The sequence below is a fragment of the Muntiacus reevesi genome, chromosome 7, assembly GCF_963930625.1.
Source record: "Muntiacus reevesi chromosome 7, mMunRee1.1, whole genome shotgun sequence".
Classification (NCBI taxonomy): domain Eukaryota; kingdom Metazoa; phylum Chordata; class Mammalia; order Artiodactyla; family Cervidae; genus Muntiacus; species Muntiacus reevesi.
The window spans coordinates 22,372,493-22,388,630 of NC_089255.1; the positions used below are offsets into that span (position 1 = coordinate 22,372,493).

The 16,138-nt window shown below is 40.0% G+C and overlaps 1 gene segment (V, D, J or C); it reads right to left on the minus strand.

The window, feature by feature from the left end:
- Positions 1–15,088: 15,088 nt before the first annotated feature.
- On the minus strand, positions 15,089–15,856 carry LOC136172526 (T cell receptor alpha variable 22-like). The segment is given in 2 exon segments: positions 15,089–15,585; positions 15,805–15,856. Coding segments are annotated over 2 exon segments (549 nt in total).
- Between the last annotated feature and the right edge of the window lie 282 nt (positions 15,857–16,138).

Here is a 16,138-nt window from a genome sequence, read left to right on the forward strand (position 1 = left end):
AGAATACACAGAAGAATTGTACAAAAAAGATCTTCATGACCCAGATACGCACAAAGGTGTGATCAATCAACTAGAGCCAGACATTCTGGAATGTGAAGTCAGGTGGGCCTTAGGAAGCATTACTATGAACAGAGCGAGTGAAGGTGATGGAATTCCAGTTGAGACATTTGAAATCCTAAAAGATGATGCTGTGAAAGTGCTGCACTCAATATGTCAGCAAATTTGGAAAACTCAGCAGTGGCCACAGGACTGGAAAGGGTCAGTTTTCATTCCAATCCCAAAGAAAGGCAATGCTAAAGAATGCTCAAACTACCACACAATTGCACTCATCTCACACCCTAGTAAAGTAATGCTTAAAATTCTCCAAGCCAGGCCTCAGCAATACGTGAACCATGAACTTCCAGATGTTCAAGCTGGATTTAGAAAAGGCAGAGGAACCAGAGATCAAATTGCCAACATCCTCTGGATAATCGAAAAAGCAAGAGAATTCCAGAAAAAACATCTATGTCTCCTTTATTGACTATGCCAAAGCTTTTGACTGTGTGGATCACAATAAATTGTGGATAATTCTAAAAGAGATGGGAATACCAGACCACCTGACCTGCCTCTTGAGAAACCTGTATTCAGATCAGGAAGCAACAGTTAGAACTGGACATGGAACTACAGACTGGTTCCAAATTGGAAAAGGAGTATGTCAAGGCTGTATATCGTTACCCTGTATATTTAACTTATATGCAGAGTACATCATGAGAAACACTGGGCTGGAAGAAGCACAAACTGGAATCAAGATTGCTGGGAGAAATATCAATAATCTCAGATATGCAGATGACACCACCCTTATGGCAGAGAGCGAAGAAGAACTAAAGAGCCTCTTGATGAGAGTGAAAGAGGAGAGTGAAAAGTTGGCTTAAAGCTCAACATCCAGAAAACTAAGATCATGGTATCTGGTCCCATCACTTCATGGCAAATAGATGGAGAAAAAGCAGAAACAGTGGCTGACTTTACTTTTCTGGGCTCCAAAATCACTGCAAATGGTGATTGCAGCCATGAAATAAAAAGACGTTTACTCCTTGGAAAGAAAGTTATGACCAACCTAGACAGCATATTAAAAAACAGAGGCATTACTTTGCCAACAAATGTCCATCTAGTCGAGCTGGATTTTTCCAGTGGTCATGTATGGATATGAGAGTTGGATGATAAAGAAAGCTGATCACTGAAGAATTGATGCTTTTGAAATGTGGTGTTGGAGAAGACTCTTGAGAGTCCCTTGGACTGCAAGGAGATCCAACCAGTTCATCCTAAAGGAGATCAGTCCTGGGTGTTCATTGGAAGGACTGATGTTGAAGTTGAAACTCCAGTACTTTGGCCACCTGATGTGAAGTGCTGACTCATTGGAAAAGACCCTGATGCTGGGAAAGATTGAGGGCAGGAGGAGAAGGGGACGACAGAGGATGAGATGGTTGGATGGCATCACCGACTCAATGGACATGAGTTTGGGTAATCTCCAGGAGTTGGTGATGGACAGGGAGGCCTGGTGTCCTGCAATTCATGGGGTTGCAAAGAGTCGGACATGACTGAGCGACTGAACTGAACTGAACACGAATCATAATTTTCCTGTTGTCCTTTTCAGAAAGTTTTGTTCTTCAAAGAGGTAGTGATGAATTCTTAGTTAACAAGGAACGCAGTTAACTAGTTAAATTATTACAGTGGCTTTGTAGTGTCTCAACTTAACTATCTGAAAATCTGTTTCCCAGAATTTGCTTCCCTGTATTGTTCTTGTTTATGGTTGGCCATGAAAGAGGTCTGCATAAGATTTGGAAGGTACTTGTGATGCAGTAGTCATGTTTCTATCTTCCACAGGTTGGTGTAGGGCTCCAGGGACTATGGCAACTCATAACGTTGTTGCTGATCAGGTAGTTCAATTTATTGTTGACTCACAACTCCTCGACCTTCCACCAGATCTCTTACTCATGTTATCTTTGTCTTTGACGAGGTATGCTTGCAGCATGATGGCAACTGACATCCACTTCTCCTGAAGGTCACCCAGTACTTTGAGCCTAAATGAGGTAAGAGAAAAAGACAAGGTTCAGTGTATCTTGTGGGTTCCATTATCCTTATATATTTCCATACATGTCACAGTTTGTCCATGCTTTTGTCCACATCCAACTTTCCTTCAAAAATATTACTCTGGTTGACTTTCAGTGAATTCAGACACAACACCAAATACAAATATAACATTTTTCATCTGTATTTAGTGTTGGAATACAAATAGAACAGACTCTTCCACCGGCTCTAACTCCTGCCAGTGAATAATCCTTATCAGTTCAGTAACTCAGTGGTGTCTGACTCTTTGTGACCCTATGGACTGCAGCACACCAGGCCTCCCTGTCCATCACCAACACCCAGAGCTTGCTCACACTCATGTCCATCGAGACAGTGATACCAACCAACCACCTCATCCTCTGTCATCCCCTTCTCCTCCTGCCTTCAATCTTTCCCAGTACCAGGGTCTTTTCCAATGAGTCAGTTCTTCTCATCAGGTGGCCAAAGTATTGGAGTTTCAGCTTCAACATCAGTCCTTCCAATGAATATTCAGGACTGATTTCCTTTAGGATTGACTGGTTTGATCTCCTTTCAGTCCAAGGGACTCTCCCCAGGTCTCCTGCATTGCAGGTGGATTCTTTACCAGCCAAGCCACAAGAGAAGTGGAATAATCCTCATAATTAATCTCTTACTCTACATCACTGGTAGTTCTCCTTCTCTGAATATGCCCTGACATGATGTCTAAGAGAAAAAGGCTGTATGAAGTCACTTCAGTTATGTCCTACTCTTTGTGACCCTATGGACTGTAGCCCACCAAGCTCCTCTGTCCAAGGGATTCTCCAGGCAAGAATACTGGAGTGGGTTGCCATGCCCTCCTCCAGTGGAACTTCCCAAACCAGGGATCAAATCTGTGTCTCTTACGTCTCCTGCATTGGCAGGCAAGTTCTTTACCCCTAATGCCTGGGAAACCCTAAAAGGAAAGAACTAAGGAAATGATTTTCACGGCAATTTCAGATACTATACCAAGATTTGTGATGTGAGGATCTTTAGGTGAAAGTGTCATTTTATATTATTATGGGGCAAGTTTTCAAATTTTGACAACTTTACGCATGTTCTGTATGGTTGATTTAAAGTCAAAAATTCAAGTGGAAAATGTACCAGTAGAAAGTTACTCTGGACACCTGCTTTCATATGACACGGAAGGAGCTTCTATTTAGAATTAAAGCTTCTGATCCAGACCACAGATGAAGCAACCACAGGACTACCATTATTGTCTGGGATCTGCAGGTGTGTATTTCAGCCTGGGTCCTACAGCAGAGAGGCTTTCTCTTATTAAGCTTGGGGGTTTTTGTTCAGCTTTTCCTATTGCTTCAAGCACTGTGAGTTCCCAGAGAGCACAGAAGTACTTTGCAGAATCTTCCAATTGTAAGGTTGAAATGGTGAGGCTGGATGATTTACGTGATCTCTCAACATTTATAGAGTAACGGCCACCCCTTGTAAGGAAAATCATCTCTCCACTGGGAAGCTGCTTGTACCAAAAATTGGTGTAACTGCTCCAACTTGTTTCATACCGACAATTCAGGGTAACTGACTCCTCAACTCGACTGGATATGTCTGGCTGGTCTTGAATAACTTTCTGGGCTACAGTGGATCCTGTGGGGGAAAATCAGAAAACAGAGATGAAACAGTGAATAAAATAATGTAGGAATTAGACTCATTTAGGACCACCACCCCCAAAAACAGACTGAAATCATAAGATGCTTGCTTTTCTACAGTCCTCCTTTCCTCCCCAAGTCCCTGTGAAGCACCGCGTGCCTGTGTGCAGTCCTTTCACCCTGAACACGTGCACCCATCTGTGGGAGCATCCCTACCAGAGAAGGTGAAGGCCAGGAACACCCAGAGCAGGCTAGAGAGCGGCATGAGGCATGGATTCCCCTGCACAATTGGGCTCAGTTTTGCCTCAAGCTGAGAGTGTCTTTGTGCTCCTGGCAGCACGTATACATATAAGCTCAGGTCCTGTGTGACTCCTTCAAACAGGAAGTGGGATTTGTCATTTACATACATCATGTGGTCTGTGCACAGATGGGGAAAAAAGTCTGGCTCACCACAAATTTTTCAGTCAGTCAGTCAGTTCAGTCACTCAGTCGTGTCTGATACTTTGCGACCCCATGAATCGCAGCACGCCAGGCCTCCCTGTCCATAACCAACTCCCGGAGTCTACCCAAACCCATGCCCATCGAGTCGGTGATGCCATCCAGTCATCTCATCCTCTGTCGTCCCCTTCTCCTCCTGCCCCCAATCCCTCCCAGCATCAGGGTCTTTTCCAACGAGTCAACTCTTCGCATGAGGTGGCCAAAGTACTGGAGTTTCAGCTTCAGCATCAGTCCTTCCAATGAACTTTTACTTTCTCAACTTTTCTTTCACTGGTAATTAAGTTAAGCTTATCTTGAAAGGGGGCTTCACAAAAGCAATTAGTAATAAAGGTTTGAGCTGGGGGGAATTGAGGAACAAGCTAGGTGACATTCACTGATAAATATTCAGCACACTAATTTTGCCATCCCATTTAAAACAGCAATTGCTTTTTGTTTTTGAACTTTTTATTAGAGTATAGTTGATTTACAGTGCTGTGTTAGCTTCTGCTGTACAGCACAATGGAATATCCGTCAACAGAGGACTGGATGGAACATGTGTATAATGAAATATCCGTCAACAGAGGAGCGGATGGAACGTGTGTATAATGAAATTGCTGCCATTGTTGTTTAGTTGCTAAGTCGTGTCCCTCTGTTTTTCAACCCCATGGACTGTAGCCCTCCAGACTGCTCTGTCCATGGGATTTCCCAGGCAAGAATACTGGAGTGGGGTACCATTTCCTTCTCCAGGGGTTCTTCCTGACCCAGGGATCAAACCCATGTCTCCTGCTTGGCAAATGCATTCTCTACCGCTGGGCCACCAGGGAAACCCATGATGAAATCATTCAGCTATAAAAATAAAATAAAATAAAATAATGCCATTTGTTGCAACATGAACAGATCTAAAATAAAATTTAGTATACGCTACGAACCCTTCTTGTAATCTACATACTGGTCATTTATTTAGCGTATAGTTATATTGCTCCATCTAGAATCCAAGTACTTTGTTTAAAAACTCACAGATCTTTGGTCTTCTTGGTGAAATGTAGTCTTATCCAAAATTTTTTAGGTATTTTTTTCTGGGTTTTAGGGCTCTACTTAGTTTTTTTCAATATGGAAAATTACTTTGATATCAAATGATAACAAAAAATCAGCCCTTCTGACTTTAAGAGTCTATTCTATTGATTGTGTTTATAGGAATTTATGACAGGAATAAAATAATTATACTTTTAAAACCTGATATTGAGTCTTATTTATTAGATTTTGAGAAGGATCAGAATATTCAGTCTCATTGCCTCCACAAGTAGAATTGTACTTATTAGATCATGTGTCTTGGAATTGTCCTCATGTCACATTTTTTATCCCACTGGCCCAAATTGTTCAGTCTCACTAGTTAGTTGCTTATTATTTTTTCTTCTTGCAAAATACACTTTAGATAAGCATGCTGGATCCTTCTGTGCCATAGTATTATAATGCACTCTAACAAAACTTAGTATCTACAAGCAGTATCTACACCATAGATGGTGATGTATGAAGTTTTGTAAACTGTTGCATGTTCATTGAAGGCAGGAGGAGACGGGGATGACAGAGGATGAGATGGTTGGATGGCATTACCAGCTCAATGGACATGAGTCTGCGTAAGTTCAGGGAGTTGGTGATGGACAGGGAAACCTGGCATGCTACAGTCCATTGGGTCGCAAAGGGTCAGAAACAACTGAGCGACTGAACTGAACTGAACTGACATGTTCATTTAGAATATAGCTGTCAATCTTCCATTTGATTTCATCATTTTAATGGATGAATTAATAAAAAGAATCAAAGGCATATAGATAATAGGAAAAAAAGTACAGACAAGGTCTTTAAAACAGTGTCAATTCCTTGGTTTTAAGCTCCTTGAGTGGTGTCGTTAATGACTGATACACGGAGGAGAGTGCAGATTTAGTTGAGACATCTTCTCCTCTGTCCCATTTCACCTCTGAGTGCTGTCAGGCAGCTGAGGCCTTGGTTTGCTTGTATCTTAAAAGAAGAGATCATGAAACTCACAGCAGCCTGGAGAGCAGCATGAGATTGTACATGTAGCATAAAAATTTATATATAACAATTATATACATTATATATACCAGAAAACTGATATTGATAAAAGATTTTAAAATACAAATAATAATCTGATACATTAGTTTTACATCCACTTTTTTATGCATAGCTCTATGAAATTTTATCACAGGTGTGGATTTTTGTACCATTACAAAAATCATGATACAGAATTGTTCCATCGCTAGAGAAAACGATTTTCATACTATCTCCACTCCTGCAACTCATGATAACCCCCAGAAACTACTGATCTTTTGATCTCTATATTTTGTCCTTTTGAGAATTCTGTAAAAGTAAACTCATACATTATGTATGCAATTGTAATAATATAGTGTGTAAGCATGTACCATGTAGTCTTCCAAGATACTTTTTCACTCACCATTGAGGTCCATCTAGGCTATTGCATGTATCAATAGTATATTTCTTTTAATCACTACAGACTGTCCCCAGCTTCTGATGGACCAACTTAGGATTTTTGACTTTATGGTTATGAGAAAGGTGTACATACATTCACTAGAAACCATACTTTGTATTTTCAATTTCTATCTTTCCCCATGCTAGTGACATGCTGCATGACGTTCTCTAATGATGCTGACCAGCAACAGAAAACTGAGTTCTCCGTCAGCCCAGGGATCATGAGGGTAAACAACTGGTACACTTACAACCATTCTGCACTCATACAACCATTCTTTTTTTCACTTTCAGTACAATACCTTAAGGTTAGGCTAGGCTAAACTCTGATTCACAATGCTTATTGTATTCATTTTCTACTTATGATATTTTCAACTTAAATTGGTTTATTGAGACTTAACCCTATTTCAAGTTGAGATAGATCTGTAAGTAATAGTTTATTGTACGGGTGTACCACAGCATATTTATCTATTCACACAATGAAGAACATTTGGTTTCCAGCTTTGGGCCATCACAAACATAGCTGCCATGAGTATTCATGTACAGATTTCTGTGTGAACATGTTTTTCATTTCTCAAGTATAAATGCTCTTAAAGGAGTATGATTGCTGAGTTGTAAGGTGAGTGAATATTTAAGTTTATATGGAACTGCTAAACTCTCTTCCAGAATGACTGTACCATTTTCCCACCAGCAATGTATGAGTGATCCAGTTTCTCTACGTCATTGCCAGAACTTGTTATCATCAGTAGTTTTCATTTTAGCCATTAAGAAAGATGTGGACTGGTATCTCATTGTGACTTTAATTTGCATTTCCCTGATGGTTAATGATGTTGAGCATCTGTTTACATGCTTATTTACATGCTTATTTATCTAATACAAATTTCTTGGATGAAGTGTCTGGGTGAACCTTTTGTTCATTTTTCAGTTAGATTGCTTGCTTTCTTCCTGCTGAGTTTAGAGAGTTCATTGTATTCTGAATACCATCCTTTGATGAAAATACATTGTGAAGATATTTCCTGCCATTCTGTGCTTTGTCTTTTTCATTCTCTTAAATAGTATCTTTCACAGAGCAAGCATTTTTAGTTTTGATGAAATAGTTTATTTTTTATGGATTGTGATTTCAGTGTCATGACAAAAATCATTTTGTCTAACAATTGGCCCTGAAGATTTTCTTTTTTTTCAAAAAGGTTCATAGTTTTATATTTCACACGTGGAGGTATGGTCCATTTTGAGATTCTCCTCAAATTTTTGTATAAGGTGTGAGGTTTAGGCCAAGTTTCAGCTACTTGCCTATGAACATATCCAGTTGTCCCCAAACCATTTGCTTCTATCATTCCTCCACGGAATTGTCATTGCACCTTTGTGAAAAAGTCAGATTTCCCAACTTTCTCCACATCCCCACTTGGGATAACTCAATAGCATATACTTGTTAATGAATTTCATGATACTTTTTGTATTTTTTATTATACTTTTTATTTTATATTGGAGTATAGCCAATTAATGCTGTAATAGTTTCAGGTGGACACCAGAGGGAGTCTATCTGATTAACACTGTAGCATCTGTATTATTGCTTACTTTTCATTCCTTATATTTATAATTTGTGCTTTCTCTTTTTTCATCATGATGATTTTACCTAGGACTGTATATTTTATTAATCATTTTAGCAAAATTAACTTGGTATCTCAGCTATTTCTATCATTTTCTATTTTACCAATTGACATTTTTATTATGCTCTTGTTTCAGTTTGCATTAGTTGTAATTTTTCTTCTTTTTTTTGTTGAAAGCTTACATAATTGTTTTCTCAGCCTTTTTTCTTTAGCAGTATAAACATTTAAAGAGATAAATCTCTCCTATGTAAAATATTAACTGTATCTCATAAATATCTGTATGTATGTGTTCTCACTATATTTTCCTCAAAATATTTTCTTGTAGCTCACTAATTGTTTCTCTAACCTATGGAGTTTTTTTAAAGTTTAATGCCTAAATTCCAAATATTTGGGAATTTCTAAAGATATCTTTTTGCTATTGATTTTCTAAGTCAATTCCAATTTTGTTCAAAGAATAAATTCTACATAATTTCAGCTTTCTTAAATGTATTAAGACTTTTCATACACAAACCAGTGTGTGTGTGTATTTATCTACATGGCAGGGTGTGTCTGGAGCCTCGCCTGCAGATCTGAGTCCAGGCTGCAGGTGCCTGGGGAGCACTCTGCACTTGCTGCAGAAGTAGGTGCTGCGTCTCCAGGCTGGGAGGCTGTGATGTGCAATGAGAGCTGTTTGGTACTCGTACTGAAGAAAATTGTGAGTCTTCCATCTTCCTTTTTATTCATAACTGAACCTATGGCTATCAAGAATGCAAGGCCTTTATCAGGGTATTGATCATATCATGAGAAATGTCAAATGTACTCCTCTCCTACAGTTCAGAATGGAAATCTCTCCTTTCTGGACTATCAAAGATTGATGGTTTCACCTGCTGTTGGTCACTTTTTTCCTTCTCTTGTCCACCCACCCCTGTTTAAAGAGATAAAAAGCCATTAGGGCCACAAATTAATATTTCCTTCTTAAAGTTCCTATCTGCATGAATTTGTCCATTCCCTAAATTTCTCATTCCCCCTCACTAATGAGATATCTTAGTTTTTGTCCACCACAACCCACAGTCTAATTGAAACTACAGAAGTAAAAATGACGCATCCAGAATCGTGTCCATTGTTCTTGTCACCAAAGGTCAGTGACAACTTAGGTTCCTCTTCTGGTCTTCTCAACCAGCTAGAACTCTGACTTTAAGTTCACATCTGATTTAATGCTTTCAGCAGACCTCATCTTCTTATGAGTGCTTTCACTTAAACCTATCTCTCTCAAGGAAAGTATTCCTCATATTGAGACTAGAAGTGCTGTAAATTAATTTCACTGGGAATCAGAAATACTCTGCTTACACATGGGTAAAGGGCAGGTTAGAATTTCTCTCCCCCTCTCCACCTCTTCCTCTTCTTAACACCTCCTAGAAAAACTCATATATCAGGAGAGCATGATATGTTAATGGAGATTACTTTATTTTACAATGGGAACGAGAGAGACTCTGATGTGGTTACAAATTAGTGTGCAGAGGGGTATTTCTTTTTTATTATAAATACTAATAAAGTCCATTGAAGATACACCGAAGCATACTATCTATCATTACAAGACAAAGTCATTGATCCGAACAGAGAGAATATATAGCCCTTTTGCCATGATGGAACTTCAATTTTGACACAATCTTTCAGATGTGTCCACATTTTACATGACCTTAAAAAATGATAGAAAACCAATCAAGTTCAATTTATACTTTTCCTAAAACGTAAATTAGGCAAATGGAATATTTCCAAGGTGATCATGGATCCTAAGCTGACATTCAGGTTGCTCAGAATACTTTTGATAAGGGTTGAAGTATAAAAAGTGAGTTTTAAATTATGAATCTGTACAGATTTAAGACATCCACATACTCTGTCTCTTCCTTCACACACATCGGTATCACAGATGTCCCTCAGCTTCTGATGTCCTTAAGATCACATGACCATTTCTGCTGATATTTTATCAGAGAGAGAATAAAATAATCCACCACCTCTGAATGGTAAAGATGATTCTGGAAAATATAGTGAATAAGAGAAGCAATATCAAGGGTCAAAGTGTAAGAGGTCTGAAGGAAAGGTTGGGGAGGAAAATATCCAGGGTTAGGAGAGAAACATGGGTTTGTGAGTGAAAAATGTTCTTCATCACTTAGGGAGCAGAGAAGTGTGAAGATTAAAGCAGATAGTGCTGGGGAAGACATGTGTAGACGTGGCTAGAAAGAGATGAGGGTTGGTTGGACAGGCAGAGAAAGTTCAAAGACAAAAGTGAACATTGGAGAATTTGACCTGAATAATAGCAAAAGCAGTGAAACCTGCAGGACTGTTCCAAGGAATAAATGTTACAGTGGCTACATTAGACATTGTTGGTACCTTGCTCAAATTTTCTCAGAAACCTCATCTGTGCTCAGTCCCCAAGTTCTTTGTGTTTTGCTGCCAGCAGCTTAGATAATAACTGATTTCTGGGACTATCCAATTCTCTTGTCTAAGTGGTACAGTATAGTCTGATATGTGCTCTAGCGCTCCCCACAGAACCAGGCAGACAGAACAGCAGGAACATCTGAAACCTTCCTCTTGTTTGGCCTTTTCCTTTTCCCTAGTCAGTGGGCTTCCCAGGCAGAGCTAGTGGTAAAGAAGCCGCCTGCCAAGGCAGGAGACCTAAGAGACTCCAGTTTGATCCCTAGGTCGGGAAGATCCCCTGGAGGAGGGAATGGCAACCCAGTCCAGTATTCTTGCCTGGAAAGTCCCACGGGCAGAGGAACCTGGTGGATCTTCCTCTCGAGGTCAGAGTCGTAGGAAGAAGACCTATGGCAGAGAATATTTAAATAGCTTGTCCATTATTTTCATTAGTGAAAAATCATACAACTTCTCATAATTATGCTATCTTTGATACACTAATATTAGATATTATAAAAACCCAACACTAATGGTGCTTTCTGTTGAAGAGTCAAAACTTAGAAGATACGACTGTTAATCTCTATACTATGGATAATAGCTCTAAGTATAACTAATGTTTCAGAAAAGATATGATATTCCTGTTTTTCAATATTAATACTATCAAAAAACATGATTGTGTTAATATGGAGATCCATGGTAGAATTATTTTTGTGGCAGGTTTAGGCTAAAGACAAGAAGACAACTTTCTATGTCAATGGAAAAAGCCAATGAGTCTCAAAGAAAAGCTCAACTTTTGATTATATTCTGTTTAAACCTATTCTGTTGGTGCTAATAATGTAAATAGCAGACTGTACCTTCCAGAATGACTTTGTGAGTTGATTTATGGATACTCTCTCCAACAAAAGAGTTAAAACACATGAAAATTATTTTTAAGAAACTAAAGCCTCTGGACATAGTGTTTAGGTTATACAGCATATAAAAAGCGTAATAGAGACACATTTATTCATAAAATCTACGAAATCGCCACGACAGCAGAAAGAATCTGTGGCAATTGTACCATGACCCACTCCCCGGCCCCAGCTCAAGATGATGGAAGTTCTCCTCAAGGCAGATACAACCAAGGACACAAGCCTCCTCCTCCCTCCAGTCCGCAGTGCAGGGCTATCGTATCTCCTACAGAGGGGCTGACTGCTGTCCTTCCTTACCTCCCCCAGGCCTGTGTTACAGAAACTGTGTTACAAACAAGAAAAGCTGACAGCTCTATGGCCACTTCTCACCTCACTTACAGCACAGAGGTTTTATGTCAGGCTTGGTAGACTGAGGATACTGGGTCCTCTCACTCTCATCCCAGATCATAGAGTGGTGATTTCATGCTGGCAAAGGCAAGCCAAGAAGACAAGTGGCTACTGCTCCCTTCCATCACGCTTCTCATAACACAGAGATGTCACTCTGAGACAAGCAGCCAACTGTCCCTTATTACAGGTTCAGAGCAGTGGCTCAGGTGTTATGCCCACGGAGAGAAGCAGCTGTAAAAACAGAGGTCTCCCTTTGAGATGGCTTTATTTGAAATCATCATTGGGAAGCCCAAGTTTAAGGGTGTGTTGAAAACAATGGAAATGCTTATGGTAAACAATTAAGAGGAGGCTGGCAACTCAATGAAAGCAACAAGTTAATTTAATTCATAGACAACAACTTAAAATCTTAACAGAAAGTATAGGAAAGAGGAGAGCTAGGAAAAGTCCTCTCTGGTCAGAAGATCTCAAAGAAAAGTTTCAAAGGCTGTCTCTGCAAACAGGCTTGATTTAATTAGATGAGTCCTGGGAACAGTTTATGGCTTCATAGCATTGTTGGAAAAAATCAGCCAGCGATTAGAGGAGTCTATTGCTTAGGTGCCAAAGAATTGATGCTTTTGAACTGTGGTGTTGGAGAAGACTCTTGAGAGTTCCTTGAACTGCAAGGAGATCCAACCAGTCCATCCTAAAGGAGATCAGTCCTGGGTGTTCATTGGAAGGACTGATGCTGAAGCTGAAATTCCAATACTTTGGCCACCTCATGAGAAGAGTTGACTCGTTGGAAATGACCCTGATGCTGGGAGGGATTGGGGGCAGGAGGAGAAGGGGACGACAGAGGATGAGATGGCTGACTGGCGTCACTGACTCGATGGACATGAGTTTGAGTAAACTCTGGGAGTTGGTGATGGACAGAGAGGCCTGGCATGCTGCGATTCATGGGGTCACAGAGAGTCGGACACAACTGAGCGACTGAACTGAACTGAATACAAACAGAAGCATATAGCCTAGCATAGAAATTAGAGAAAAAGACTGTTAAAGAGCCTTGCTAACCCACTACTGCATTAGGATGTCTGAGAATCTACCCAAGACTATATCCTTTGAGGAACAACATCATAGGCTGTACAGTATGGGAAACATTAACTTACCTGAAATAATCAAGTCACTAGGCAAATAAACAAGCAGATAACAGCAAGTGCCGGAGGGGTGGAAAACGGATAGCCAGAGTTGCCGTAATAAATGTGCTAGCCTGAAAAAGGACTCCCAAAGTTATTCAAGTCCTAATGCCTGGGACCTAAAAATATGACTGTAAAAGCAATACAGTCCTGGACACACACAGTCTTCCAAGACGGAATATGAAAGAAAAAGAAAATTTGAACAGACCAATTACTAGTAATTAAGTTGAACCAGTAATCAAAAAATTCCTGAGAAACAGAAATCCAGGGCCATATGCTTCAAGAAGAAATTCAACTGAACATTTAAAGGAAAATTAATACTCACCCTTTGCAAATTATTCCTAAAAATCAAAGATGAGGAAATGCTCTCACTCTCATTCTCTGAGGCCTACAATATCCTGATACCAAAATCAAACAAAGATTCTACAGAAAAGAAAATTCAGGCTTATATTTCTGAGGAATATAGATGCAAAAATTCTTAACAAAATAGTAGCAAACTGAATTCAACAAAACTTGAAAGAATCATGCATCATGATCAAGAGATTTATTTCAGGTGTGCAACGATGGTTCACTATCCACAAATGAAGCAAGGTGATATACCATGTTAGCAGAATAAAGGATAAAAATTACACGACTATGTCAATAAATGCAGAAAAAGATTTTGACAAAATTTAACATTCATGGAAAAAACTGTCAATATATTTGGTATAAAGAGAGCACGCCTCAAAATAATAGACCATTTGTTATAAATCTACAGTTGACATCATACTAAATGGTAAAATCTTAATCTTTTTCTCTAAGATCAGTAACAAGACAAGGATGCAACTCTCACCATTTCTATTTAACATAGTAATGGAAGTCCTAGTCTCAGTAATCACATGGGAAAAAGAAATAATTGGCATCCAAGTTGAACAGAAAGAGGTAAACTGTCTCTAATTATAGACAGCATAATACTCTACATAGAAAATTGTAAAGACACCACCAAAAAAAAAAACTAACATAAACAATCAACAAAGTTGATTACAAGATAAAGTTGCAAGATACAAGATTTATATACAGAAATTTGTGCACTTCTATATACTAATAATAACTATTATTAAGAATTTAAGAAAGCAATCCAATTTCTAGTTGAATCAAAAATAATCAAAAATACCTAGGAATAAATTTAACCAATGAAGTGAAAGACCAGTTCTCTGAAAACTGTAAGACGTTGAAAAGAATTTAAGACAATGTAAACTGAAAAAGGAAGCTGAGAGGGCTGCAGTAAACAAGAGCCCATGGCTTTTCATTGGCTGAGTCCTTGCTAGGAAATAAGAGGCATCTTTCATCTTATCTTTGCCCTCCACTATGTCCACAGGTCACGAGAGCTCCCCCTGTCTCCCAACTCTATTTAACTGAGATTTCTGTTTAATAATTTTTAAACCTTTTAGGACAGAGAGAAAGATATTTGACTCCAAAAGAGGAAGTAGCTACGGTGAGGGAATCAAGAAGTTCTAGTGATTCAAGGAGAAGTCATGAACCAAAGAATTTAGTTGGCCTTCAAAAGCTAAAAAAGGCAAGGAAATGGATCTTGTATCCCTTAGATCTCAAGAAGGAATCAACTCTTCCAAGACCTTGACTATGGAATTAGATTTAAGATTTCTTGCATCCAGAATAATTTTCTTCTAAGTTATCAAGCTCATACTAAACATTGAGTAAGGTTTATTGTTGTTGCTCACTTTGCTGCACTCGTAGGATGGGACGATGCAAGTGTCTTTTGGGACACATTCTGGTGAGGCAGATCTGAACATTCTTGAGACAGCTAACTAATCAGGATAACAACTTTATTGGAGTTATTTTTCTCTCTGAATTCTTCTCACTTTTTACCACTTTTGAGTTCAGCATACTATGGTTGAATATTTATTTATTTTGTCGTCTTATCGGCTATTCTGCTCATTCCAAGTTAGAAGTCTCTAGTGCAGAAGGAGATACAGGTTGAGAAAGGAAGACAAAGACCAAAGTTCACAATCTGTAGGCGGAAAGTGTCTGTGATTAAACTGTACCAGTGTAGGTAAGAGACAATCAGCACGGCAAATGCCCTGTGGAGGCCTCACGGTGTGACTGAGGCTGGAGGAGGGGCTGAGCCCCCGGAGGGTTCGTGTCGAGGCTGCAGGTGCCTGGGGAGCACCGTGCTGCGCAGCGCAGAAGTAAGTGCCCGAGTCTGTGGGCCGCGAAGAGGAAATGTGCAGTGAGCTGCGGCGTTCTGCAGGGACTGTCGTGGCCTTTAATCTTCCATCCTGCTTTGTCCCTGAAGGAATGTAAAACAGGTGGATAAGGCGGCCGCTGGGGTTCTGAAGATACCAGTGTACGCTGGTCACAGAGGCAGAAAAATTACACCGAAGCGTGTAGCTGGCTCCCTCCTGGAGACTCAGGGCTGTGGGACTCTGCTCCACATCCACCCCTCGCACACCTGATGAAAACAGAAACAGTCACAGGAGAAGGTCACTGTAACTCTGATAAAATCGTGGAAGTGACCCCCCCCCCCCCCCCACACACACACACACACACAAGTCCCATAGATGATGAGAAGGATAGAAAGTCTGCAGGACTTGGCAGTTCCTCTCCCTCCCTTAACAATACAGCAGCTGCTCAATCCTTCAGAAGCCCCGGTAACGCAGCCCCAACTCACAGCAAACCTGGGCAAACAGAAGCCCCAGCACAGCGCCTGCTAGCCTCTTCATGATGCTTCCTCTTCTTACTGAGACATTTTCACTGTCAGATACTTAACTAAACCCTGAGGGAGGGAGTGTCATAAGCTGCTGTGGAAATGTTCCTGCTCCTGTAGTCAATCAGCTCACCCACCAAGTCCTGCTCAGGCCCTCACTTTGCGACAGGAAACCCCACCCTCCCACCTCAACCAATTCAGAATGGGCTGCAGAGGAGTGGAAGGGAGTGGAAAATAGAAAGGTCATTATTTTAGGACCTGAGGGTCCTTTTCTAACAACATTGCAGTGAAGGCAGAC